Source organism: Eleutherodactylus coqui, chromosome 6, assembly GCF_035609145.1.
Source record: "Eleutherodactylus coqui strain aEleCoq1 chromosome 6, aEleCoq1.hap1, whole genome shotgun sequence".
Classification (NCBI taxonomy): domain Eukaryota; kingdom Metazoa; phylum Chordata; class Amphibia; order Anura; family Eleutherodactylidae; genus Eleutherodactylus; species Eleutherodactylus coqui.
In genome coordinates, this window is record NC_089842.1 from 184,579,619 (window position 1) to 184,607,126 (window position 27,508).

Genomic DNA, 27,508 nt, shown 5'->3' on the forward strand with positions numbered 1-27,508 from the left:
TGAATGGGGTGGTGGCCAGGAACATGTGTTGCCACTTCATTCGTCAGTCATGAGACCCCCATTTTGGTGAAAAATGGTTATCCCAGTGTCTGGACCCCCAACAATCAACCAGTTATTCCCTAGCCCATGGACAGGGGATACCTTCATCTTACTAGAATAACCTTTTAAATCTTAGGGTCCTTTTATATGGGATGACTATGGGGTGTTTAAGCGCCCGACATTCATCTCAACGATCATCGCTATTGTGCTTTCACAAAGACGCGATAATCGTTCACTCAATGGAGGTGGAGCGAAACAGAGATCTCTTCTGGACGCCAACCTCAATTCACTATAAACAGGCAGTCCTTTACAGATGAACGATGACCTACTTAAGAGGGATGATCTTCGTTTGATTTTTATGCCTGCCGAAACGGTACTGTGAAAATAAGCGAATGAATTATTGTTTGTCGTTCAGCCGCTGGCAGTGTTTACACTGAACAATTATCTTCAGTTTTGCACGGACCAGCGATAGATAGGGCTCCTAAAACTGATGGCCTATCCTTAGGACAAGCCATCACTATTAGAGGGGTGTGGGTTCAAATCTCAGCACCACAACTTAGCTGTTTCAAGAGGCCGTGGTGCACAGGTTAATTCAAGTGAATGGGACAAATCTTTACATACTGCACCACTGCTACTAATGGCATAGCATTTGACAGTATAATTCAACATCAATCTCCAGACTAGTATAAACAGGATGAGTGCTACGGTCCCTAAAAACAGCTGATTGGCTGAGGCATCGAGTGTTACATCCCCATCTATCTAAAATTGGAGGTTTATCCTAAGGACAAGCCATCAATTTTAAAAGCATGGATAATCCCTTGAAGTAAACAACACATCCGCCTGTAATATTGGTCTAATATATATATATATATATATATATATATAATACTGATATGTTGGTATAAGTAAATACATCTATTCCCCACAAACATTTTCCTACACCTCCTCTTTGTACCATTCCTCTGTTCTTACTCCTGGAAAAGAATCAACAAAATTGACAGCTATGGATATTGTTTGCATATGTTAGAAAGTGATTATTCCCCTCGTCACTAAGTTGAGTAAGGCTGGTTTTACATCTGCGTTGGAACCTCTGCCTGAAAAACCAGGCAGCTAGGCAGAAAGCAAATGGACCCCATTGTAGTTAATGGGATCCATCTGGCGCTGTTTGGATCCGCCCTGAGACAGATCCGTTCAACCGCAGGGGATTCCCCTTTCCTGCTCCCGAAACAGAGATGTGAAACCACCCCCAGACTCTGTAGAGACACAACAAGGTGCCCACTTGTCAAATTCCAGGAGCAATTACATGATTGGCACAATGCTAAATTTTAAGAAAAGATGCTCCAGGATTGTTATTTCATGAGGAATACAAGTATTTCCTAAAACAGACCTGTCAGGAGAGCCGATGGGCCCTCTGTAAACCAACTTTTGCATAATGGATGCATCATTTCTTGTTGTGCTACATAAGGGTGCCTGTCCACAGGCGTGATTTCGCCGGCGGTAAACTGCCAGCGAATCACGCCGGCCGACGCTTCCCATAGCATTTCTATGGAAAGCGGCGGCACCTGTCCACGAGCGAAGAATCATTGCGATTCTCCGCTCGCGGCGGGCACGTCGCAGCATGCTGCGAATTGCCCCTATTCTCCGCGGCCAGCCTATCTATCAGATAGGGCTGACCGGCGGAGAATCGGCGGCAGCTCCATTTACCGGGCGGCAGCTCCCGCAGCGGAGATCTGCCGCGGGACTTCGCATCGCCCGTGGACAGGGGGCCTAAAGTCTGCCTGGCTGGATATCATGTTATGTAATGATTGTGGTGTGTGAAGTAAAACTGCTTTAAAATATAAACTAGAGTGCAACCACACTTTACTTCCCTCTACCCCCTAAAATGTACGAAATAGGCAATTACATATTTCTCATGTGTTTAATCAACCTATTCTCTAAAAAAATTTTTATAGAAAACCTTGATTCAGCTATGCAGCATTGCTAGAGAAATCCGATTTCAGGTAGCTGACGACACAGCTGAACACAGGCCCCATCTACGCTGTGACTGCACTCTAGTGCGGGCACAACAGTTATCCATATTACTGTTTGTTAATAAACACTGGTTTATATTTCACTGGTTACATACAGCTGTTATAGAACTTTCCTGCCTCCTGTGCCCCGCTTAGGTGTCCCCCGCTAGTTTATATTACTTTTCTGCGCCCTCATCTGTCACCAGTGCTGTGTAAGGAGAAGCCGTCCTCTGCTGACAGCTTCTCCTCTTCTAAGCACGCCTGTTCCTCGCTGGACTCCATGCGCTGTCAGTGCATCAGGTATATATCACAACCCGATAACAAAGCCTAGGGTCGAGCTGGGAATAGGCACATTTTTTAGGGGCTACGTGCAGCACAGAACAGCTCCTCTTTAAACAGCACTGGGGACAGATGAGAGGAAGCAAAAGAGTAATATAAAAGTAGCATGAGGACACTTCAGCGGGGCACAGGAGGCAGGAAAGTTCTAGAACAGCTGTATGTATGAAAACCAATGAAATATAAAGCGGCCTCTATTAACAAACGGTAATAAGATAACTGCTGTGTCCACACTATAGATAGCAATGCAGACACAGCGCGGATCGGAGCTCATCATTCAGCTATGCAGTCAGGTGAAGACGGATTTCTCTAGCAACGACATCTAGCTGCATAGCTGAATAGGGGTTTTTTATATGAAAAATGTACAGAATAGGCCAATTAAACACATTGCAAAAATGCAATCGCCTAATGCCTATTTGTACATTTTAGAAAAAAAATAGTCTTTACACTTTAAAGATATTCCTATTTGAATCGGCAGAACTTGTGAAAGCGTGAAGTACAAACACTGTACAACAAGGCACTCAACAAATACTGCAGTCAATGGTATGTTCACCTTGGAGCCCCATCTCAGAGTTTATATGCGTATATGATCTGCGTTGTTGTAAATGCATTGCATTACGTACGGTTTGTTGTTCCTGTGTGTACAACCAGTATTATAATTAACAGCTGCAAACATAATTCTGCTGGTCGTCATTGATACACAAACGAAAACTTAAGAGAGACACGTGTAACAGCTTAACAGAGCTCCTATGAGGTAGGTAGGTTTTCCCATCCCATCATGAAGGCAAGCTCTGTATAGACACTGAGTCAGCAAGGAATGCTGGGAAATTTCAGCTTTGCAGCCTGCAGAATTGTGAATGCAGCTCTGGATTATGAAATAGGTTGAGATCAGGATCAGTCCAAGACAAGTAATGTAATGTATTACAATGTTAGAAAACTTTTCTTGTAAATTAACGCTATATGCAACTGTAAAATAATGCTGAAAGGGGAACACAAGCTTTAAGTGTAACCTTGGAGTTTGATCACATATCACCATCTAAGTTCATTCTGCAGGCTGTACACATGAGAACATGGATGACATGCAAAACACACAGAGGATAAATCAGGCATCAACATTGTTGCTCACTTAAGCTGCCTACAGACGTGTGATAATATAAGATAGTGAGAAGGTTCATTCAGCTATTAAAATCAATGGGCCTCTAAAAACGTGTAATAAACCATTTTTTTTCCATTTTTAAAATTCTTTTTACTTTTTATGCAACTGGAAATAGTTTTGCGTTTTTATTTTAATATTTTTTTGCAATTATTAAAATTTCCTTACTTCAGTTATTTTTAGTCCCCACGGGGAATTTGAATTTACGATTGCTTGCTCACTTGTACAGTATAATGCAATACTATGGTATTGCATTATACTGTATTACAAGCTTCCCATTAAAGACATGCCACAAACAAGTTTTAATAGGCAAGTAATCATGCTATCCCTAAGGGCATTCAGCGAGGCGGCAAGGCAGTGATTTTATCTCATTGAGCAGTTTGGGACATTTAAAAGGTTAACAGCTACAATCTTATTTTTTTTCCACTAAAAGGGGTGAGAAATCGAGAAGTTACAAATCCAAACACCCGGGGTCTTACCAGACCATTTGTCAACTCATTGAGATGTTTTGGTCTATTCAGTTTTGATGATTTTTGTTCTGCTTGGTTCAGACTTTTAGCAACATAAAAAAATATTTTTTCAGACTATTTTGTGAAACATTGCATTTTGGCGCAAAGTTGCAAAAAGGCGGCCATAACTGTAATGCGCTGGGTAGCATTCTCATGTGTCAGCTGTCTGCTTTGTAAAATATAAGGGTATGGGGTTTAACCCCTTGAGTGACACGCCCGGAAATTTTCCGGGACGAGCTCCACTGCTCATAGCGCTATGGGAGCTGCAGAGCACACTGCCACAAGCTGTGGCAGTGTGCTCTGCCTGCACAGACCCAGAGAACAAAGCAAGGGCTTTGTAAAACCAGCAGAAGATATTGCCGATCTGCCGGCAATCTCCTGCTTTGTTTACAGGTTGCCATAGAGACCATCGGCTTGTCAGAAGCAAGCCGCTGGTCTCTGTGGCAGGGAGAGCTTGGTGCTTGGCTGTGAGAGGACAGCTAGGTACCTGCTCTTACAGCAGAGATCAGAGAAAACCTCCGATCTCTGCTGTGTTAACCCTTTACATGCTGCAGTCTATGTGACTGCAGCATGTAAAGGGCTGTCACTGCAGCATGTAAAGGGCTGTCACCATCGGACCCCCGGAATGTGATCAGGAGGTCCTGATGGGTCCCTGTGGAAGTCCGCTAAAGGGACAAAAAATAAATAAATACATTTTTTTTTTTAAGTTGAAAAATTATAAAAAAAATTATAAAAACACTTGTCTCCCTTTACTTTGTAAAAAATCAAAAATACAATCACACATGGGGTATCCATGCGTCGTAATGACCCAGAGAAGGAAGTTAATACATTATTTAACCCCTTAATGACATGGCCCCTTTTTTTCTTTTTTCCCCATTTCTTTTTTTCCTCCCCCCTGTTTAAAAAAATCACAACTTGTCCCGCAAAAAACAAGCCCTTATATGGCCATGTCAATGGACAAATGAAAAAGTTATGGCTCGAGACGCAACTGCAAAATTAGTTGAAATTCAATGATTAGACCATTTTAAAAAACCTGCCCTGGTGGGTACGACAGGGTGGTAGGAAACCCGCCACTCAAGGGGTTAATAGGGTTTTGTTTTTTTTTAAATGTCATAATTCAGGGTTTTTTTGCATTTGGGAAAAGTGTGAATATTTTCCTGGCAGCAAAAGGTTTAAAGGGGTTGTACCAGAATTACAAGTTATCTCCTATCCACAGAATAGGGGATAATTTGCTGGTCGTAGGGGGTCTCGTCGCTGAAACTGCTGCCAATCTCCAGAACGGGACGCCTGTGTCCCCCATCCTCCTCACTGCAGGCTTAATGCATCCTCCATATTGAGGAGGAGAATGAATGGTGCAACGGTCACACAACCACTCTCTTCATTTTCAAATGAGACCGCAGAGAAAGCCGTGTGACAAGTGCTAAAGTAATTCCGTTAGCCCCACTGAAATGAATGAAACGCCAATCGTACATGCTTAACCAGTGCTCCATTCACTGTGACGTTACTGAGGTTGGGAGAAGCATTCTAAGAGTGACAGGCAAAAGGGGACATGGGACCCCGACGAACAACAAGTTATCCTCTACATTGTGGATAAGGGATTACTTTCAATTCTAATACAACCCTTTTAAGGGAGTTTCCATTTGCATGACAGTATGCAGAGATCTTGAAAATCAAGGTGACGGATAAAAAAAATGTATATTGGAAATCGATAGAACGTTTCATACCTTGAATATCCTTTTCCTGAAACATTAATGAAGTGGACGCCTGATTATACTCTCAGACCACTGTCAATGTGATATGCCTGCGCGATACACGTTAGTGGCGATCAACGGACAAGTTAAAATAGCTGTTAAATACATGAATGAAAAAACTGCCCATTCATCGCTTTCTCAACGAGCAGTAAGACGTAACAAAATGAGACGACTGAATGACAAAACACTTAATAGAAGTAATCGCTGGCCATCACGTAACGGTGATAGGTAGTGACAGCACTCACCTCCCAGGGAGGGGATTAGTATAGAAAGCAGAGTTGCTGAAAAAGGTAGGGGAGGTTCAACACTTTTAGAAAGGTTATATCAGCCACAGGGGAGTCACATGCAAAGATCGCAGAGAGGATGTCAACGAGGCATGGGTGAGGAGGTATAAGCGGCAAGTCATCCCAAAAGAAGCTCCTGATTGCTGGCAGCTGGGTATTTTTCGTCTGCAATACAAAGCCAAACGGGTGTTGCATCTTTGCGTGCGCTCTGGGAACACTTCCCAGGGCTGAAGGGTCTCACCTGCTGCCTTCCTTCCAAAATAGCCCATTACATGACCGTACAGGTCCCTCAGTGGAGCCTCGGCTGCCGTCCTTGGCTGCTTCTGCAGGGACACGCTGGCCTTAGGTTTTGAGAGAGCATGAACAACAGATTTATATACGCCTCCTAAAGACGCATGCGAGGAAGCTCTCTCTTGACTTCTAGACCTTGGCCTGGTGTGGCTAGATTCCTTGTGTACTTGTGGAGGAGGGTAGGGAGCATCGACTTGGTTCATACCTGACTGGCTAAGTCCTGATGCTACTCTTACTGCACCCATGGCAGCATACGCCGTGGGCTTCCCTGTATCTACAATGGTGGGGTTTGAACTCAAGCCACTTAACTTTCGCAGCCTGACTTTCCAGGGCGCATCTTTGTTCTCCATCGAATTGTAGAAAAGCACGGCCTCCGTTGAAGGACGGAAAGAGACCTGCATACTGTTGCGCTTCCGACGAATTGCTTTAGTCTTGTGCGTCACTGATTCACACAAGTTCTTTATGTTGGCCCCATGTTCACTGCCTGAGGATTGAGGAGACTGAGAAGACTGCAGTTCGGGAACCTCATCTTCCTCGGCTGCGGCTTGTCTAAACAGACCTCTCTTTCGGTCACTTGGCTCCGGGACAAATTTACTTTCCATTAATTCTCCATCGGCCTGTATCCTCACATGAACATCCCTTGATCTACCACCAGGTACTTTTAATCCCCCAGATTTCCTAGCTACATGGCTTTCTAAACCTGAGCTGCTCTCAGCTTGGTGTGAATAGACTTGGAAGTGACGAAGCCCCTCAGATAACACTGTATGCCCCTCTCCTTTTGTGCACAACTCTGACTCGTCAAGGTGTTCTGTTTTATGATCCAGCAAAACAGAGCGGACCTTGCTTTTTTCCATCCCATCGCCTTGCATGCTTTGCCCTTTTAAATACCCCCTTAAACAAGGCAAAATGTCACCTCCCTCTAATTCCTCAAACCAGCCCTGCTCAATCTCTGCATTGGTCAACTCAGCTGAGCCAGTCAATTGGCAAAGGTGATCATATATACTGCCATCCGCCTGTGTTAGGGGTGCTTCCTGACAGTGTGTGTTAGCACAAGGGGGGTCCAAAGTCTGAGGGGAGGAATGGTCTGCAACTGGCACTACACCTTTGACTCTCTCAGCTGCAATAGGGCCCAGGATGTCAGATGTGCTGCTGCTGCGGGGTAAAGTTGCCGTTTCTTCATCGGTTCCTCCAAATGTCTCCGAAGGGGTCTCCTCACTCTGGGAATAATGCCTTACTCGGGGAATACGTGGATGGACGGGAGCATCATCCATTTCTGTCAGACAGAGGAGGAGAAACAATGTAAGTGGTTTTACTTACATAGCCAAGTTTATTGCAATCATTTTGATGTTGAAGCTGCATAGAAAGAAGTCAACTTTGAGAAGCATTATGACTGTAGAAAAAGACTTTGAGAAGTACTGTCACCATGACATTCAGGTGTTCCTGCGGAAACACGTGAAACCAGACAACTTCAAAAAGTTTCTTTACTTCTTTATACACAGACAATCTATTCACATATCATTGCAGGCAGTGTATTCAGGGTCATCTGGAAGATAAGGGTTAACAATCAGCACTGGGGGGGGGCAGTTAGTATGCAGGTTGGTACAAAATGTTAGCATGCAAAGGGGAATAATTGGGCTCAAGCTAATGCAAACACCCTGAGGGTAGGGCCCCACACTAGTGCAAACCGCATGCGGCTAAAACTCCACTCAACCATGGTGGCCAACGCTGGTAAGAGGGCTTATTACCAGCAAAGTTTTCCGCCCGTAGGCTGCTGTGGGTGGGCCGGCTCCAGCAGCATGCGGTTTATTGCAGCGTGGGACACTATCCTAACACTTCCAGTAAGTATTTTAATTGGAGTTAACGGTTTCTAAGCCTTTCAGGATCAGATGTGCGGTGTGTTCTCTATGTAAGGGATATATACTGGGGTCTACATGGACATATATCCCCATGCATAATACAGACTGTCCAATCCACCCTGCAAGCTGCACAAGTGATCAAAGATGCAAACTGGCTGCTAGCTGATAGCACCGTCTGTTTTTCAATGTGTTTAGACCTAATGTTGTAGGAAGGCCGTGTGACCTATACAGGAGGAGGTGTGTCCTGGTCCCTTACTATCCTTATTGCGATCCCATGTTATCTGCTGTATAACAGAAGTGTTTGATGACAGGGGTGTTTAAAATGCATTTGCTTGATGCTAGATTCCCTTGGAAATATGTCATTAGAGGTGTACATTAAATGGATTTCCCCACTAATGACACGTATCCCCAGAATAGGGGATAAATGTTCGATCAATGGGTGTCTGGCACCCCCAGTGATCTCAACTTCCGCACATCCCGAGTTCCTTTGTGTATGGAGTGGTGGTGCACACGAGGGACCACTGCGCTACAAGAGCATCAATCTTCAACCTCAGTGATGGGACATTTATCCCCTAACCATAGAATAAGGGATAAATGTCATTAGTGGGACAACCCTGAAACAGTGTTTTGAATAGCACCCATAAAACAGATAAGTTGTACAGCACCCTAGTGAATAAGAAACAAAAAAAATACCAATAATTATAATACCCTGCCATCTAGTGGTTAAACTAAGTACAGTCAAAATGCTCTCTTTTTCTTTTGGAGAAGACTCAGGTTTGGCTTATATTCTTAGGCTGCCTGTCCTTGGGTGTTGCTATATCCCGCGGTGGATCTCCGCCGCTGGGGAGCAGGAGCCAGCTGACGGATCTCCGCGCTGAGCCTATCTGACAGATAGGCTCACCACAGAGAATCGCGGCAATACGCAGCATGCTGCAATTTGCCGCCTGCGAGCGGAGAATCGCCGCAGGGAACGCAATTCAAAAACGCCCGTGGACAGGCAGTCTCAGTCATGTTGTCAAAGCCTGCTGAAAAGCCAAATATTGACTTACAGGGAAGTCACCTTCTAATAAGTGGTGCTGTGGAGATACTTTTCTATCCCTATTTGCATACCTTTTTCCTAGGGAGCATTGCATGGCCTTAAAAAAAAACCTTGTTCTCCTCAAGGAAAAACGTTATCCCTGCATCTCAGTGGCCAAAGATTTGAAGTTAGCCTCCCTTATGTTAAGACAACGAAGCTCCTTATTTCACAACATAAGGCAGCTAGTATGTATGACCTGGGGGTCCCTATAGACATAACAGTCAGGTTTAAGTATCATTGTGGAACCTGCCATTACATAATTATATATGGCTCTACGGACTGGTATGCATTAGTAGTAACTGAATATAAGAAAACCTGCACTTTAAGTTGTCTATTAGTTTCTAATGAGAAGCATTTGGTGACTGCTACTACACTAAGGAAAGTAATGTGGAATAAGTGGGCGCTATACAAATAAAGATTATTTATTATTTGTATGGGGTATAATAAATCTCTAAAATATTTTTCTACTTCCTATGCTTTAATGACCTGCATTCTGACATTCTTCTTAAATGCGTCTGCTTTGAAGACAAGGGCACATTATGTAGGGGTAAGGAGGGATTTCCAATGCCCTCTTGAATTGGGCAAACAGTGGTGCAGCTGGAGGAAAGTCCTGTCCTCCAGCTGCACTGCAGTAAGGCTTGTGGAAGCTTTACACACCGCCCTTGAAGTTCCAAGTTTCAGAGGCTTTACTGATGGTGCTCTAAATGCCCACTGATTTAACTATATAGGGGTATCATTATAAAGGTGACAGATGCACTTTTGACGCCAAATATTTATGGAATTGCTCAAACTTTAATACAGTATTAGAATACATTGACAAATCATTTAACTGAAACTAGGAAATTAATGAAGTTGTTCTGTAACATAAGGGCAACAAACCTTGAGCTCACATGGCAAGTGCTGGAAAAAAAAGGTTAGCATGTTCGAGTCATAAATACAAAACCAGTCAATATGGCAAGTTAGTGCAGAAACAGCATTTTAAATATTGGATATCAGACATTCTCAAAATTGTAGAAAACTAAAGGTTTGTCCTTTGATGCTGCCCTGTAGTCCAGAAATATTAGGTCATCCAAATGGTAGCATTTTAAGACAAGGGGCAAGAAACACTGCGGAGAACACTTGGATGCATTCATCATGTACAGTACTATAGTTTGCCTTAGAGCAGGAAAAGAGGACGTTCCAATTTACTAAGTAAAATCCACACATTTATTAGAACAATCTTAAAAAACAGAATAATAGTCGACAGACCTCTGGTTCCAATATAGGCATATGTGGTTCAAACTTTTAATTCATTAGTCATGGCACAAAAGACCAGGCAGAAGGACCCGCTATTTAAAACAAAAAGAACCTATGGGACACATTGGACGAGCTGATTGGCTATAATGTTTAAAAGGCCGTTTACTCGGGACAAATGTCGGGCAAGCGATTCCTGACACTCGTCTCCGTGTGTACTTGCTCCCTTGGTGCTACACAGCAGCGAGTATCGCCAGCTCGCTCAGCAGGGGGCTTGGGCGGCTGGAGGAGATATCACTCCTCGCTCTCCCCCGCCCCTCTCCATTCACTTAACATAGCGGCTTTCAGTACTGAACGGCTGCTGTTTATACTGAGCAATCAGCGTTCAGAATTTTATACTGGCCGCTCTGACAGAGAGTCAGCAATACTCGCTTCTGTGTAACAGCATGGGAGCAAGTATGTGCGGGGACGAGTGTCGGGCATAATCATGAACTCACGTGTTTGATGAGACTATCCACGTGGTACACCGAGAGGCATTTCATCCAATCAAATTTGTCCAATGTCCCATAAATTACTTTTGTGCCACGACTAATAAGTGAAAAGTTTGAAATGCATTGAACTATATTGGAATTGGGGGTCGGCAAACCATTATTCATGTTTCTTAAGATTATTCTACTAAATCTGTGGATTTTACCTCATAACGTGGAACTTCTTTTCCTGCCCAAGCCAGCATCCATCCAGGTTGAAGACTATCTGGAGGGGAAAAATTGTTCATGCTGCAGCACGGGTTGTAGCGGTATTTTAATTTACGTTTAGGCCTCATGTCCACGGGGAAAATCAGATCCGCTGCAGATTCTACATGGAGAATCTGCAGCGGGTCCCTCCTGCCCCGCGGACATGAGCGCTGAAAATAGAAATTTAAAAGCATTTACCTATCCGTAGCGGGCGGCGAAGGTCAGCTGTTCCTCACGGCCGGATCTTAATTTTCGGCCGGCGGATGAATTCCTGACGCCGGCGGCACGTCGCCGGCACGTCGTCGACGTGCCGCGCGCATGCGCCGGGCACATCCGCCGAGCCGAAGCAAGGGAGATGCGGCCGTGAGGAAGAGCAGAGCTTCGCGGCCCGCTGCGGGTGAGTAAATGCTTTTAATTCCTATTTTAGGTCTCCCGCGGATCCGGACGGCTTCCATAGGCTTCAATAGAAGCCCGCGGGAGCCGTCCCCGCGGGAGACCCGCATGAAAATGGAGCATGGTCCAGATTTTTTCATGCTCCATTTTTTTTTAAATGCCTTTTATTGACGATCCGCGGGTATTTATCTACCCGCGGGTGGTCAATGCATCCCTATGGGGTGCGGATCCGCGCGCGGGAGAGGAGTTAAAATCCGCTGCGGATTTTAATTCTTATTTTGCCCGTGGACATGAGCCCTTACAGTTTGCCTTGGCATTAGATGTCAGAAGCTGCCTGTTGGCATAATAACATGGTGGAAGACTTGGCGTAAAGTTATCTATATGCACTTCTAGGTTTACTTAAATATGACCTGTTGACTCTCCTGACATGTCTGTTTTACCTCTCTTACTTCTGTTATTCCTTCTGCATAAATTGACAACTGGTTGTTTCCAACATTCTGACACTGTCCAATCAGTGCTGACAGTGTAAGATTGTGTAGGGACACACCCTAAGGACAAGGGTAATGAAAATACCCAGTTGTCAATTTATACATATACACAATATATAAACATTTGGTTCCAGGGAAATAACAGAGGAATCACACAAAAAATAGATGCTCTAAAATTAGTACATGAAAAAGCGTTATGTGAGCTTACAGGCTCTCTTAGCCCCTCAAGGACCAAGGTGTTTTGGTCCTAAATATGGATTTTACCCATATTTTACTGCCCTATATTTTTTTCTTCAGCTACCCAAATTATTTAGCATTTTTTTATTATTTCCAGTGTAGTTCAGGCATCCATAGGAGCCCCAGTTACAGGGAAAGACATCCACCCCCCTGTAGGCACATCAGTCACTAATACAGCTGATCAGGATCTGCTAGGACCTTGAAGCTCTGCTGTGACAGGGCACATGATCGCCAGGTCACATAGTGGAACTAATACTTCCACTTTTTAGTAGTTCTGCTTCTACCTTCTCTTCTGTGTCCTCAGCTGTGTCTGACACCTGATGACTCAACCTGCTTGATTGCAGGAGCAGAGGCTTTAATCTTGCGCTGTATTTTTGCTATTGTCTGACAATAAAGCCCAGGACCAAGCGTTGTAAAATTCATAGTACTTGGTCCTTAACCCCTTAGCGACCACTCCATAGTGTTTTTACACCCTGGCTGGCTGGGCTTTAATCCCCAGGGCCGTAATAACACGCTCCCTCTGGGGATTAAAGCCCTGCAGGCTCTGGACGTGACAGCTCTATGCTTCCTCAAAATGTTGATAAGTAATGTTAAATCTGTATGTCTCCTAATGGTTAAGAAAACCTAATGTTTTTCCAATGTGCGTCCAGAATAAAGTAAACCGATGGGAATATATATCTCATTAAAAAATTGCACAGTATGTTTGCACACATTTGAGATATTGCAGTTGAAAATGTGAAAAGAAATGACAATTATTTTTCTAAATTTTCCCAATTTTGGTGCTTTTAATAAATATACACAAATTCTATTGCTCTATTTTTAGCACCTAAATGAAGTACAACATGTGGCGAAAAAACAATGTCAGAATTACAAAGGGTTACGGAGTTATTCCATGTTTAAGTGACATAGATTTCCAAAATTTGGCCTGGTCATTAAAGGGGTTTTGTCATAAAAAAAAAAAAAAAAATTCTATACTTACCTATTCCTTCCCTGTCAGTTTCGCTAGCATATCTTCTCTTAGCGGAGCTTCTGCAGTGCCCCGGGTCACCTCACCACACGCCCCAGGCCATCTTGTTAGGAGTGGTGCATTCCTTTTGGCTGGGTCAGTGAATGTCACAACCAATGTACATAACCTCACTGGAAGGAGAAGAATCACGCAGCTCAAGGTGAAGTGACCCCCCACAGACTGACGGGGGAGGAATAGATAAGTATAGAATGTTTCTTTTTTAGTGACAAAACCCCTTTAAGGCGCAAACAGGCTTGGTCACTAACCGGTGTACATCTGGTATATATACTGTAGTTAAAGGAATATTAGACTGAAAATGAATGACAAAAGTAAACTGGAGATAAACTTGCTCTCAGTATTTGTCCAGCGGCAGGATTTTCAGCATGTTTCCAACACAGTCTTCTAGAGATATTGCAAAGAACAAAAGGGTTAGTTTCCCTAAAGATCTTCCAAGAAAATAGTGGCTACAGTTGTAGACAGCTTTGTGCCACCAGAGAACACTACAGTCACTTGTCAACTTCAAATGGCTGATAACAGGGAACAATAGAATTACATTCAACTGGACAATAAATAACGATACACAATTCCTATTTGTAAATTCACCTTACGGCTTATTGATTCCACTGGCGATGCATCAGACAGCATTCTGACATATAATGGTTAGGTACCTTAATCATCAGGATCCCCTTCAGTAATGCCCCATAGAATTGGAGCAGAAAGAGTCACACGCTGCACATTTGGTTGGTCAAGGCGTTTGAGAATGTCTGATAACCATGATTAGAGAACGTGCATAGAGGGAATAAGCGCAGATTCCTTCCTTCTCTTTCACACATATTATAATGCTCTCCGTATATCTGTGTTATTACAAGGGGCTGCAGACAGCGGGAAGGGGTGCAGAGGTGCCACTACCTGACAGCTCATCGGAAAGCAGAGTGAGAACAATATCAGGCAGAAGGGGTTTGGAAGGATGGATCAGGACAGGTGCACTTTTAGCGCTGCGGATAGAGGCTGATGGCAGGGCACTGTCCCCAATGGATCGGCTCCTCATGGCTTTAAAAAAGAAGACAGAAAGACAGGAGAGATCGGGGAGAAGAGGGACCGGAGAAGAAAGAGAAGTGACTGATGAGAGTGCAGCAAAACCACGAGAAGCAGGCAGAAAGTGAAAATATGCAAGTGGAGAAACTCTAAACTTGTGTGCTCTTATGGAGAAGCACGGACATGTGGAAGTGGATTTACAGAGCGGAGAGGGGAACAAAACAGAGAGAAGGGCAGAAAAGTATACCACAAACAGTAAAATCACATTGATGCATGACACATGGAAAGCAGATGAAGTCCTGGTGGAAATACACTTTCTGAATCCTGTCCTCAAGTATGTAGTGCTTAAATTCTACTGATGTTCCCCATGCCCATGTTAAAAGCAACAGGACAGTGGAACACATTCTCTAGTATTAACCCCTTTAGTGGCACACCCGGAAAATCTATAATTAAATGTGCTGAAGACTACCTAAACCTGCCACTGAAGGGGTTAAAGGAGGGTGATTTTTTAAATAATGGGCAGATAGGGGTACAAAATAAAAATTAAAAAAAACCTCCCCTTTTAAATAGCATGACGCTCCAAAGTAGCTCCCAGCTGCACGATCCTAGAAGCTCCTTCAGTGGCCCAGAATAATTCTACAGGAACAGTTACTATTCACCTAAATGGGAATTGTGCCTGCAATACCATTCCAGGCCACAGCACAGTGCACGGAGCTGTGTTTTTTTCCTGTAGATTGCAGCGCCAGTAATCAGTTGATCAGCGATGGTCCCGGGTGTTAGAACTCTGCAGATCTACTATTGATGACCTATCCTGAGGAGAAGTCAAACCCCTTTTAATTGATAGAGATATTTAGGTTTCTAGGAAAACATTATTGATGACCTTCTAGACAGGTCTTAATAGTTGGTCAGCTAGGGTTCACCTAGCTGATCGGGCACCCGTTGTCAGCGCGACAACGACCCATGTTGTGGCTGGGACTTGTAATTGCAGGTTGGAGTCTCATTACAATTAATGAGAGCTGCACCTGCAGTTACAAGTGCCCGCCACTACACAGGGGCAGCAGCAGCAGCTTCCACTCCGTACCACTATGTGTTGTAGCAGACACCCAATTAGCTGATCGGCCTGGGTGCCAAGCAGTAGACCCCAGCCAATCAGCTATTGATGAACTTAAGATAGGTCATCAATAGTATTTTCCCTGAAAAACCCCTTTAAACTTACTTTCTCACCAAAACTGTTCCTTACAATTGGCCCTACTAGGACATAAAAACGTCATAGACGGATATCCTCCTCCCACGAGGCAGAGTCTAGAGCCACTAACTATCAGCAACTTTCACTCTGGCAGACTAAATCAGTCCTTGTATTACATGGCCGGCCACATCATACAACACGTTTGCCTACAACAACAGCTTACTCAATGCTTTTTGCTTAGGGCGCCTTCACTCAGCAGTTTTTATGTTCATTTTTTGTGAGCCAAAACCAGGAGTGGGTCCAAAATACAGAAGACGTGCAAATCTTTCCATTATACTTTTTCTCCACTCCTGGTTTTGGCTCACAAAAAACTGCAGATAAAAACTGCTGTGTGAATGCACCCTAAGGGCTTATTCAGACAACCGTATATTGGCTGGGTTTTCACGCCTGGCCGATATACGGTGTCTCTCTCTGAGCTCCCGCCCCCTCTTCGCCCCTCTGCACTATTTGCAATGGGAGGGGACGGGGCAGGGTGGAGCAAAGTTTTGGAACTGAGTTTTGCCCCACCCTCTCCCATTGCAAATAGTGGAAAGGGGTAGAGAGGGGGTGGGAGCTCAGTGCACTGCTTCCGACTCCTCCAGCCTCCTCCCCCTGCAGAGAGGGACACCGTATATCGGCCGGCGTGAATACCCGACTCATATACGGTCACCTGAATAAGCCAATAAGTCTTATGTAAGCCATCACAAGGGTGTTTTAAAGTCTCTCACTAATATGGACACACTGTATACAGGTTATTGATGATAATTAAAGGAGTTCTCCAAGACAATACAATTGGTGACATATCTTTAGGACAGGTCATCAACCTTGGATAGGTTGGTGTGATCTCTAGGGTCCCCACTAAACAGCACAATGAAAGGGCCATAGAGCTCAAACTCATAGAGCAACTCGTCTGTATACGTGACTGTGCCTAGTACTGCAGCTTGCAGTACCAGACAGAGCTGCAGCTCTAGATGAGCCATTGACCCATATGCGTGACACGGCCCCATCATTATTTTGATCAACTGGAGTCCAAAAGCTTGAAACAATAGCAATCAAAGATTGCTGGCCTATCCTAGAAAGTAGGCCATCAATATTATATGAGAGAAGCTCTTCAACCCTTTGACACTTTTTGGGCACTCATAAGCCTTCCGCTGTTGGGGTTCGTTTGCAGAGGCAATGAGAGCTAGCTGACTTTGACAGCTGAAACCCATCTGCAACCGCTGAGATTACCCTTTAAATTCCGCTGTCAGTTCTGACAGCGACATTTAAATGTCCCGATCACAAATCAGGGGTCCTGAACAGCTCCCTTGTGATGAGATTGCAAGTTGCTGTTCAGTTGTAATGGCAGCCGGAGGCCTTCTAAAGACCCCCAGGGCTGTCATGTTTTTCTACCTATTAGAAAGGGTATGTGGCCCACCCTAATAGAATATCGGCAGAAATAAGTGATCAAACAATCGCAAGTTCAAGTCTCCTATGGGGACTAAAAAACAAAAGTAAAAGAAGGTGGAAAAATTAACATATCTTAAGGTTTCACTGGTTCTAGGTAAATAAAGCTTATTCAGTGTATCATATTCACAGCTGCTGGTGAACAAAAATGTTTATAGTTTACATTCTATGGGGGAAAACTTATCCTGATGTCCTCATATAGAGCTCTTAAAGGGGTTGTGCCAAGATGAAGAACCCCTCCCTGAATGCAAGGCATAGAGCAAACAGCGGATCGCAGTGGCCGCTGCAGGGAAAATTACAGGATGACCTTTCACATGAATGACTGTCCAGTATTAACAGGATGGCTCAAGGTCCACCAGAATGGGAGCCACTCTAATTGAGTAGCTCACCACTCTGGGTCATAGAGAGGGCCACTGAATCAAAGACCCCAATATGTCCTAATGGGGCATGTTAACAGAGGATGCCATCTTGGCACAAAACCTTTAAGAAGGAGTTCTGATACACTCTAACAGTTCCCACCATTTACATTCTCTGGCAGCAAGCAAAAATATTGAGGAATGTAAGAAAATCAAAACACCAAAGTTTAAAAGGGGTTTTCCAGGGAGAATACTACTGATGACTTATCCTGAAGATCATCGCTTGGGATCCAAACCGATCAGCTGATTGTGTGAGGCCCGCTGACAGCGCCGCAATTACACAGGAGGCCAAGTGGAAGTCTCCGCTCTGACCTCTTTGTAGTCGCCAGCGCTTGTAACTGCAGTCACGGCTCTCATTGAAATCAACATGAGCCATGCCTGCAGTTGCAAGCACCAGCCACTACACAGAGGTCAGAGCAGAGACCCTTTGCTCTAACCTTTGTGTATTTGCGGTGCTGTCACGGGAGCATAATCAGCTGATCCATAGGGATCCCGAGCGGCAGACACCAGTCAGTCAACTATTGATGACCTATCCTAAGGAAAGGATAAAAAGGAAAACCCCTTTAATAAAAAATTTAAAGGGTTGTATGGTTGTAAACTATGAATGGCCTATCCTCATAAATCACTAATTAATAAGAGAGTGGAGGTGATTTGGTACCTAGGGCGCTGCTGATCAGCTGTTTAATGTGCTGGTGCACTCGTGTACTGAACTGAGTTCTGCAGGAAACAAACAACTCTGTTCTTACAGTAGTCGCCAGGCTTGGTATTGCAGGCCAAGTTCCCACTGAAATGAATGGGAACTTTGCCTGCAATACCAAGCTTGGCCACTGCTGTTGAACGGAGCTACTTCCTGCAGAAATCAGCTCAGTGTACAAGCCGCCGGCCTGGCAAACAGCTGATCGACAGGGGTCCCAAGCAGCGCACCTCCAACAATTTACTACTGATGACTTATCCTGAGGATAGGCCATCAACAGTTTATAACCAGTCAATCCCTTTAAATAACCTTTCATTATGCAATGTATAAGCTTTATTTCCATAAAACAGGAAACTCCTTTAATTAAAAGGCTATAAAAGTACCGCCCATTATATTTTACATATTGAAATGAGGAAATAACAGGCAGCTAAGCAAACTGAAATAATGTGGATTTTACACAATAAGGATGGACACAAAATGATTCTAACCAACACCTTCTGCTGATATAAATTCAATCTAAATTCGCCCCAAACGGAAACATACCAGCTTATCACCCCGCAGTTAACCCTGCACCCAGTGAGGTCATGGACGGAGATGAGCAATGGAGTCATGACTGATGTGTGAATAGTCACATACCGATAGTTTTCTGCCGCACAATACTTCTGGCCTTCTCTGTGCCGGGAGATCCAGTGGTAGTGGCACTGCGTTGGCGCATTGGAGCCTGTCCAGGTTGCTCTCTACTCCACCCTCGTGAGAAAGACTTATCCACTGAACCTTTCTGAAATTCATGGCCTCCTCCTACATAAAGGAAAAGACAACAATGTCTGAGAGGACAACATCATTGTGTGATACCAATTATATCTATCCTGTATTATGAGTCTGTCCAATGATCCCATCTAAAGCATGAAGTAGCTCCGTTTAGTGTCTTGGCTGCAAAACTTTCACAGGAAGGATAGCACTGTTGACCGTGATGAAAAACGATGGACCAATTATACGTTAAGGGGGTCTGTTGCGCGTTGGTGGCATTCATCGTACAACAGATTGACACTGCATTGTAGTTTGTTATAAACCCATGATGCAGATGTGACCAGAGCCTATGCCATACAAACCAAGGAGCAAAGTCTGGTTTAAAGGGAATTTATCAGCTACTCTGAGACCTATAAGCAAAGCTTATGGGCTCAAAGTAGCAGATTCCAGGGATGCAAGTTTTATACTAACCTTCTACACCATCCCCTTGGTGGCTGCTCTAAAATATGGAGCCGAATAGTTCTGGCAGACTACATAGGCGCATGGACAGAATGAGAGTACTACATAGCACGCACCTATGTAATCCGTGGAATGTACTACAGTGGTGTGTTTGAGAGCGGATAGCGAGGGAAAGGAGCGGGAACTATAAAACGTACATTCCGGAAGTCAGCTACTCTGAGCCTATAAGCTAAAGTTATAGGGCTCAAAGCAGCGGACAGTCTCTTTAATGGAGAATGGTACTGTCACTGATAACCTTGCCACAAATTAAAGTGTACTTGTAGTCTCAGAATACTTCTAAAATGTCAATGACATGTCAGATATTTTGTGTGGTGGTGGTCTGGGTGTTGAGACTCCCACTAATCACTAACAAGAAGCAGCAGACGCACTGAGCAGAGAGCTATGCCTCCTTCAGCTTTGCTTGGCTATACTCGAGGATACATGAAAAGCGGTGTAGAAATACTTTCCGTGAGCCCATAACAACGCTAATCACAACTGCTCCGAGGCTCAGCCAAGCAGAGCCAACTACAGTCGAAGGGGCACAGCTATCAGCCAAGTGCTTCTGTACTTTCAGTTCAGCAACCGGTAGGGGCCCTCACCCCTCGGATTCCCGTCAATCAAAACTTCAAAATGTCAGAAGTTATCAGAAACTACAAGTATACTTTAACTATTAAATTGCCACTATGGCTTTTACACGTTACTTGCAAAGAAAGCATCTCACTCCATACAGTAAATACCTCTCAGTTGTTTACAATGAAGGGCATTAATCTGCACTTCAGTAATACGAATTTTTTTAACCTTTGCCTTTGTGCTTCTTCTGCTTTTGTTCGCTTAGCTTATCTAATGGCAACTCGCTCAAGTCAAGATGGTAGACATTCTTAGCCAGCACTTTGGTTAATGTTTCCATAGTATGAGCCCATTCTGTGGCTTGCTCCTCCCAGTACGTCAGCGACGACATCACTGCCAATAAATCGTCCCATAGTTCTCGAGAAACGCTAACATGAAGACTGGACTTAATCCAAGCCACGATCAGAGTCTGAAAAAAAGGGAAAAAAACAATGAATTAGTACGAAGAAGGATTATATAATACTAAAGGAAACAGGCAAATAATATATATTTCTATTATATATTTTATTATAGTGGTTCTGTGAACCACTCCTTCATATGCCAGACTGTTATTCTAAAATGAGATGAGATCACCTGAGGTGGCCTTGTCCACTGCTGCCCACATGGCATGGTGATAAGTCGGACGCATGTAACAAATCCTTAAGCCGTCTTTCACACTGCGTTCCACCAACAGTTACCTGAAACAAGGGTCCTGCCAACCGTCCAGCCAAAATCTGATTCTTCCTGCCTTGATATTGCTGCAGAACCTGTGGTGGGATCTTTAGCACAGACTCCGTAACCCTGAGCATAACCAGTAGCAGCTGCATCCTGGACAACATAATGGGAAGAGGCTTCAGTTATTGTGTGTCAAGGAACAAGGGGAATGCAATGAATATCTGGACCTTCTAGTTCCAATTTCACAAGTTTGTTCTGACCCTGATCCTCTTCTTACAAACCAGTACTGGACTCCCTGATGAAATGTGTGTCCCAATAATTACAATTGCCTCAATTTTGCATGTATATGCACTATATATAATTGTTGCTTAATGCACAATGTACCTATATATATGCATAAAAAAAAAATAATAGGACCGACTGATAATCTTCTACATGGTATACGGCATCGCCCGGGAACTTGGGGGATTCAGTTACCACCACAAGTCTGCGTATTTCATTCTCTCCGTAATTACACTAGGAATTCTAATACGATACATAATGTCCTTCTAATAAGAAAAAGGTGTCTGTTGACAAACCAGCTGCAAACCAACCCCCCGACAATATTGGATATACCGGTATTACATCAAATGAAATATCTTCTGAGGGAGGAGAGATTGAAGATGGAAAGATGTGCAGAATCTTAGGCCTTAAAGCTTCAGAAATGGCAATTTTTTATAGAAATGTTCCTAGGCCCAAACAAGATCATTGAGTGTATGCGCCCATGTACCAATACAACTTGGGACTATATATTTAAGCAGATGCGAATCAGTTGGGGAGATTAGAAATAACATAATTCAATCATCTATGACCTTACAAGAGAAGCTTTACGCGAGGGGGGGGGGGGGGGGCAACTGTGGATTTGTACTCCAAATCAATATAATCCTAAACCTAAACTAGTTAAGGAAGAACCAAGGAAGACATATGATCAAACCCCAGTAATTTCCACCTTTATTTAGCCGAGTTCATTTAGCTGCAAGTGAGCACTGCGGAATTACTGCGAGAATCTGTCACCAACCAGTGCGTTATGCGCTGCACTGCGCACCGGGTGAGACACTTGCAGGGGATCCGGAGATGTGACTATAGGGTCTCTGGGGGGCGCCGGATCTGGTTCCGCTGCAAGACTTCGCAGGTGCATATGTGTATATGCATATATGTGTGTGTATAACTAAAAAATGACTATATATGGTACAAAAATCTAGAAAATACTGTGTCTGCGCAATATTTCCTTCTGTTCCTTTACCTAAGCCTACTGAAAATACGCATAGTAATTTTAACATGCATAGGAATATTGGTAATTGCCAGTAAAGATAACATATAAACAACTATTTCCCCCTTGTGCAAGAATATAAATGAATTGTACAGTACGTCACTGTGATATTTTATTTTCGTTGGTTTTATATTGATAGTATGGAAAAAAGACAATAAAAAAGTTAAAAAAAAAAGAAAAAAAAAAAAGAAAAAGATACTGCAGATTATTTTTGCGTGTTGTGAAGGATTTGTGATTGACTGGTGGTCACTGCTGACTGACTAGGTATAACCTATCTGACTTTTTGGATTAAAGTGGATCTCCCAAAACAGCAAGAGCATAACTTCTTGTTTGTGAAGGTCCCACTTAATTAATCCCTAGAAACAAAGAAAAATGGAGCCAAGACCCATCCAGGGCCCGTTCCAACAATCTGCGCCGAGAACTGGAACACAACCTCATTTGTGGTGCTTGGGCTGTGCAAAGAGAAAAAGAATATGAAGGGACAGCTGTGCACTACAGCGCCCTCGAGGGGACTGATAAGCTACAGCATATGTAATATGCCAACAGATAATATGCTACATTATGCACTTGTGTGAAAACTCCGCAAAACTCCAATCCAATATGCCATATAGCTGGTAAAGATGCCAGCCCTTATTACCAGGTCTTCTTATCCATGGAGACTTGCACCACCATGTAACGATAGATGTTCAGAACTCTCTTACACATGTCTGTGTGCTCGTTTAGCATCGTCTTGTTGTCATTTGCCGGCTCAAGCAAAATGATATTTGCAGCATTTACAATAAAAACCTGTGGAAAATAAGAGAACAAACATTGTCTAGTCATGTATAACTATTTCATGCATGAGTTACATGAACCCGAGTGCTGTATATACACACCTGATACACAGCCTGAGCACCAGCCTTTACATTCCTGTCCAAGACATCAGCTTCCGAGAGCTTGTTACCGGAGTCCTGGTGACACTTTGACCAACTTGACGTGCGAACGTGACCTTGAGGGAGTGTCAGTGTATCCTGTAAAAGAGTAACAAGGGCATCGACTACTAAGAGCCAACTGTTCTATAATCCCAGGAACTGCGTCCAGCAAGAATGATGGTCATAGTGACGTAGGACATGATGGAGTAAGGGGTGATTCAGCCTATTGGTTCATCCTCAGCACATGTTAACCTCTGGTTGGGCTCATTCACGCCAATTGCTAGGGGTTTTCAGCTTTCTTGCTCCACTTTGGGAGTACGGAAATGGCAACCCCAGGCTAAACAAAACCATCATATCATAGAAGCAGAATGGATCCTATTATAGCCAATAGGGTCCACTTGGTGCCGTTCGGTACCGTCAGTCCAGCATTTTGCTGAATAGCTGTATGTAGAGCTATTTTGTCCTTTTTTTAAGCAGAAATCAGCTATAAAGGTTCAAAAGGAACCTCCAATGCTGATGTGAGCGAGTCCTTAACTATCGCTGGCTTCTCACTGTGTGTAAACACGTAGAATTTGAAGTGCCAAGCGAGAAATCAGCAGCGTTCTCTGCCTGTGTAAATGCTCTGCACAAGTACTTCCGACCTTAGCGGTGCTTTGGCAAACCCCAGGGATCCCAGGTTTGGAAATGCTGTAATAGATTTGTTGGCTAATCTTGTCAAAATTGGTGGGTTCGGCAGACACTAATCTTACTGTCACGGCCCACTTAAAAGAACTGTTCGTTAGGTCCAATTTACTTGGATCACTCATCGTTATACAGGAGATAAATATTATTTGCATCTGCTGCCCCCGGGTTTTCCTTGCAGATCCATCATCATCTGACTCTGCAATGATGAAACCTGGACAGAATATTTTGCAGCACAGTATATAAAATGTAACTGCAAGATTATAGAGGAGTGAAAGAACAAAAACGTACAAAAGTCTTGTTTGGCAGTGGTGGTTGGCACCATTAAAATGATGATCGCACGTTTCCAGCAAGTCATATAATTATATTTTTTCTCTAACGACGTCAGACGTTATGATGTTACCAGCTAAAGATTTTTCTTCTAATTGCTGACTGCATGCAGGTGTTTCACCATAAGTGAGATCTCAAAGTGCAAGGAATCCAGTGATCCAATAGATAATGTAGGGCTTCTTCTCCACTTACCTCTTCACGTTCTTTTCCCATTTCACCAGTCCCGGTGGAACCCTCTTGGCGCTCAACAGATATGACAATGCCTTCATCTAATGCAGATGGCTTGTCAGGCTCATACATGAACAAGGGTTTTTCCTTCTGCTTAATCCATTGCTCATACACCTTCAGCACCTTGCGCATTGCTGCAGCTTCACACACCGGCAACAAGAACGACTGACAGAAAGATGCAAGGAGAAGCAATAGTTAACATTAACATTCTTATTTCTGAGCCGACTCAGACGTAATGGCATGATAAAGTTTCTAAAAATGTAATAAAACGTGTCCAGGCTTAAAAGTGAAGACCTGGCACTCGGCAAAAAGTTTCACTGACTTCCGAATCCCCCGAGAGTACATTACACATTATTTGGGGTGTTTACAGATAGTGACGGAACAGTTTTGCAACTCTTAAGCCGGCGCTCTATTGATTTCAATGGGGCTGCTGAAAATTTCCAAGTGCTTGTACTCCTCTACCTTGAGTGGTCCCACTGAACATGAATGGAACAGCATTGTGCATGCGTAACCGCTGCTCTTTTCAGTCTCTTCCTTACTGTGAGGGGTGCAGTAATCCCACAGTAAGGAGGAAAGAGAGCCCTATTCTCAGGATCACTACCCGAGATGTCCACCAATCATGAAAGTATCCTCTATCCGTAGGACAGCGGATAGATAAGCCCTTTAAAGCTAGCAAATGCACTTTAACCCCTCAACGACCAGCCCATCTTTTTACGTCCTGCCCAAGTGGGCTTTATTCTCTGAGGACGTAAAAACATGCGTCCTACAGAGAATAAAGCACCGTGGACTTGGAGCTGTCATCCCGGGCTGCGATGACCCCCCCCCCCCCCCGCGCGGCATTGCGATCGGCGCTATCCAGTAGATAGCGCCGATCGCAATAAAGTAAATAAAAGTGCTTAAAAGATCGGATCCATTAGAGCAGCTAAAAATACTCACCCGCCTTCTCCGCGCTGCCCCCCGAAGATCTGGTCCTCCCGGACCCGCCGCCGCTCTTCTGCGCATGCGTGCCAGACGATGACGTCACGCACATGCGCAGAAGCCCAGGAGCCCCCGGCAAATTCAAAATCTCCTGGCTCCTGAAGGTAGCCGGGAACCAGGAGATGTTACCGGGGACTGCGGTGAGCGGTCCCCGGCCCCGTGATCGCTGCTATCCAATGGATAGCAGCGATCACGAAAAAGTTTTTAAAAGTTTTTAAAAAGTACAAGTTTCACCTCCCCTCATGGATCGGATCCATGAGGGGAGGTGAAAATACTCACCTCAGGTCCGCCGATGTCCCCGATGTCCGCCGAAGTCCCCCTCTCGAGCCCCGGGAAATTCAAAATCCCTCTGCTCCTGGCTGCCATGTGTAGCCAGGAGCAGAGAGATTATACCGGGGACATGATCACCGTTATCCAATGGATAACAGTGATCATGTAAAGTTAAAAAAAAGTTTTTAAAAAGTTTCAAAAAAAAAAAAAAAGTTAAAAAAAGTTTTTAAAAAGTTTAAAAAGCGTACGTTTCATCTCCCCTCACGGATCATATCCATTAGGGAGGATGAAAGTACGAACATAAGGCCCCTGGATTTATCCGCGGACCTTACCCCAGCTTCTGCGCACACGACCGTCGCCAAAATGGCGGACGCATGCGCAAAAGCTGTGGATTGCCAGGATAATTGAAATTCTCCCTGCTCCTGGTTACAAAACTGAGCCAATAGCATGGAGATTTCACGGGGGGCCGCGGTGAGCGGTTCCTGATCACGTGTTCACCGTTATACAATGGATAATGGCGATCACGTAAAAGTTTTTTAAAAAGTGAAGTTTTATCTCCCCTCACCGATGCGATCGGTGAGAGGAGATGAAACTTTTTACCAGAGGCCTCCGTATTTGCACCCCGACGCGATCCTCCTCTATGAACTTACCCGGATTCTGCACATGCGACCGCCGGCAAAATGCCGGACACATGCGCAGAAGTCGGGGAGCCCAGGAAAGTTAAAATCTCCTTATTTCCAGCGACCAACGGTCGCAGAGAGCCTGGAGCAGTGATGGGTGACCTTGTTGAGCGGTCACCGGTCATGCAATAAAAAAGTAGCGATCTAACATAGGTCGATCTCACATGACCGGATAGGAATTACGGATTCCGCATGCGTCTGATCCGCGGTAATACGCAGATCAATCGCATTGGATTACATAATTCCACTCACATTAGTGGGTTGGAATTTCGTAATCCACTCGCAGAAAAGAGAACGCAGCAGGTTCTATTTTACGCGGCTATCCGCAGCATAGAGCCTATTGTGCTCCGTGGTCGTGGATATACCCGCTGCCCATATGCAACTACATTGTGTACGGGTACCCGCGTCATCGCTAAGCGACGGTGCGGGAAACACAAACAGAAAAAAATAATTTGTACTGCGAATGACCACCTGTGTGAGTAGGCAGTTATGCGCAGTACATTACACGGCCGTACGCAGGGTCACAGCCGGGCTCACAGCTGGGATCCACTGCGGGTCTCCGCAAGCGGATTTCACCTACGGCTGTGTGAGCCCGGCGTTATTCAGACTGCTACCTGTAATACGCAATTTACAAAAAGCCCCGGGAACGCTCGCCTTCCTGCAGTTCCAGGAGCAGCTTGTTGAGCGCCTTCTGTGTGAGACCGCCGCACCTCATCAAGCTTACGGAGACTCACGGAACGCCACTTTTTACACCCCATACCCGCCACTGAGGTCAAGAAATGACCCCCAAAAAGCATGAGAGGAGGGGGGATACTGGTTTTATTGCCCCATGTGCCCATTCCAACCAGCCTCCGTAATTACCCCTGTATTAGGAAATATCACACAGTTCACATTATTACTTTTATCTAAGATTTGAGGAAAGCCGAAAAGGGTGCGGGGGGGGGGGGGGGGGGGTATTTTTAGGGAGTCATCTTTTATTCCGTACAAATGAGCAATGGGGCCTTGAATGTATTCAGTTGTGCCCTGCAATCCAACGGGTGTTCCCTCCATTGTAGGCCTTGCCATGGGCCCTCTAAGTAGATTAGGGCCACAATAGGTATGCTTCTGAACTGGGGACAAACGGGGGTATCCATTTGGGGTGAACGTCTTCATTCCTATGTACGCTGTACAAAAAACCCCTGTTTTTAAATTGAAAAAATTGCCCAAAAAATTGAAAATCACAATTTTTTTCCTTCTGCTCTGCTTAGATTCATTCAAATACTGTGGGGTCAAAATATGCAGAACACCCCTAGATGAATTCGTTAAGGGGTCTAGTTTTCAAAATAGGGTCATTTGAGGGGGTTCCTTATAGTTTTGGTCGCCTAATGGCTCTATAAGTGGGC

General features: G+C 44.3%; 1 protein-coding gene across 5 annotated transcripts in view; it reads right to left on the reverse strand.

The window, feature by feature from the left end:
* The window catches only part of RALGAPA1 (Ral GTPase activating protein catalytic subunit alpha 1), a 194,554-nt gene that overhangs the window by 106,777 nt on the left and 60,269 nt on the right, over positions 1-27,508 (reverse strand). For 2 of the 5 annotated variants that reach the window (XM_066608436.1, XM_066608437.1), the window contains exons 11-18: positions 24,163-24,363; positions 22,924-23,058; positions 22,686-22,834; positions 20,763-20,892; positions 20,257-20,494; positions 18,850-19,011; positions 14,307-14,447; positions 6,323-7,645 (exon numbers count right to left, since the gene is read on the reverse strand). In XM_066608436.1, the coding sequence (XP_066464533.1) occupies positions 6,323-7,645; positions 14,307-14,447; positions 18,850-19,011; positions 20,257-20,494; positions 20,763-20,892; positions 22,686-22,834; positions 22,924-23,058; positions 24,163-24,363 (2,479 nt within the window). The remainder of the gene's footprint in view (positions 1-6,322; positions 7,646-14,306; positions 14,448-18,849; positions 19,012-20,256; positions 20,495-20,762; positions 20,893-22,685; positions 22,835-22,923; positions 23,059-24,162; positions 24,364-27,508) is intronic. The other 3 variants (XM_066608439.1, XM_066608440.1, XM_066608438.1) reach the window with 3 other exon arrangements.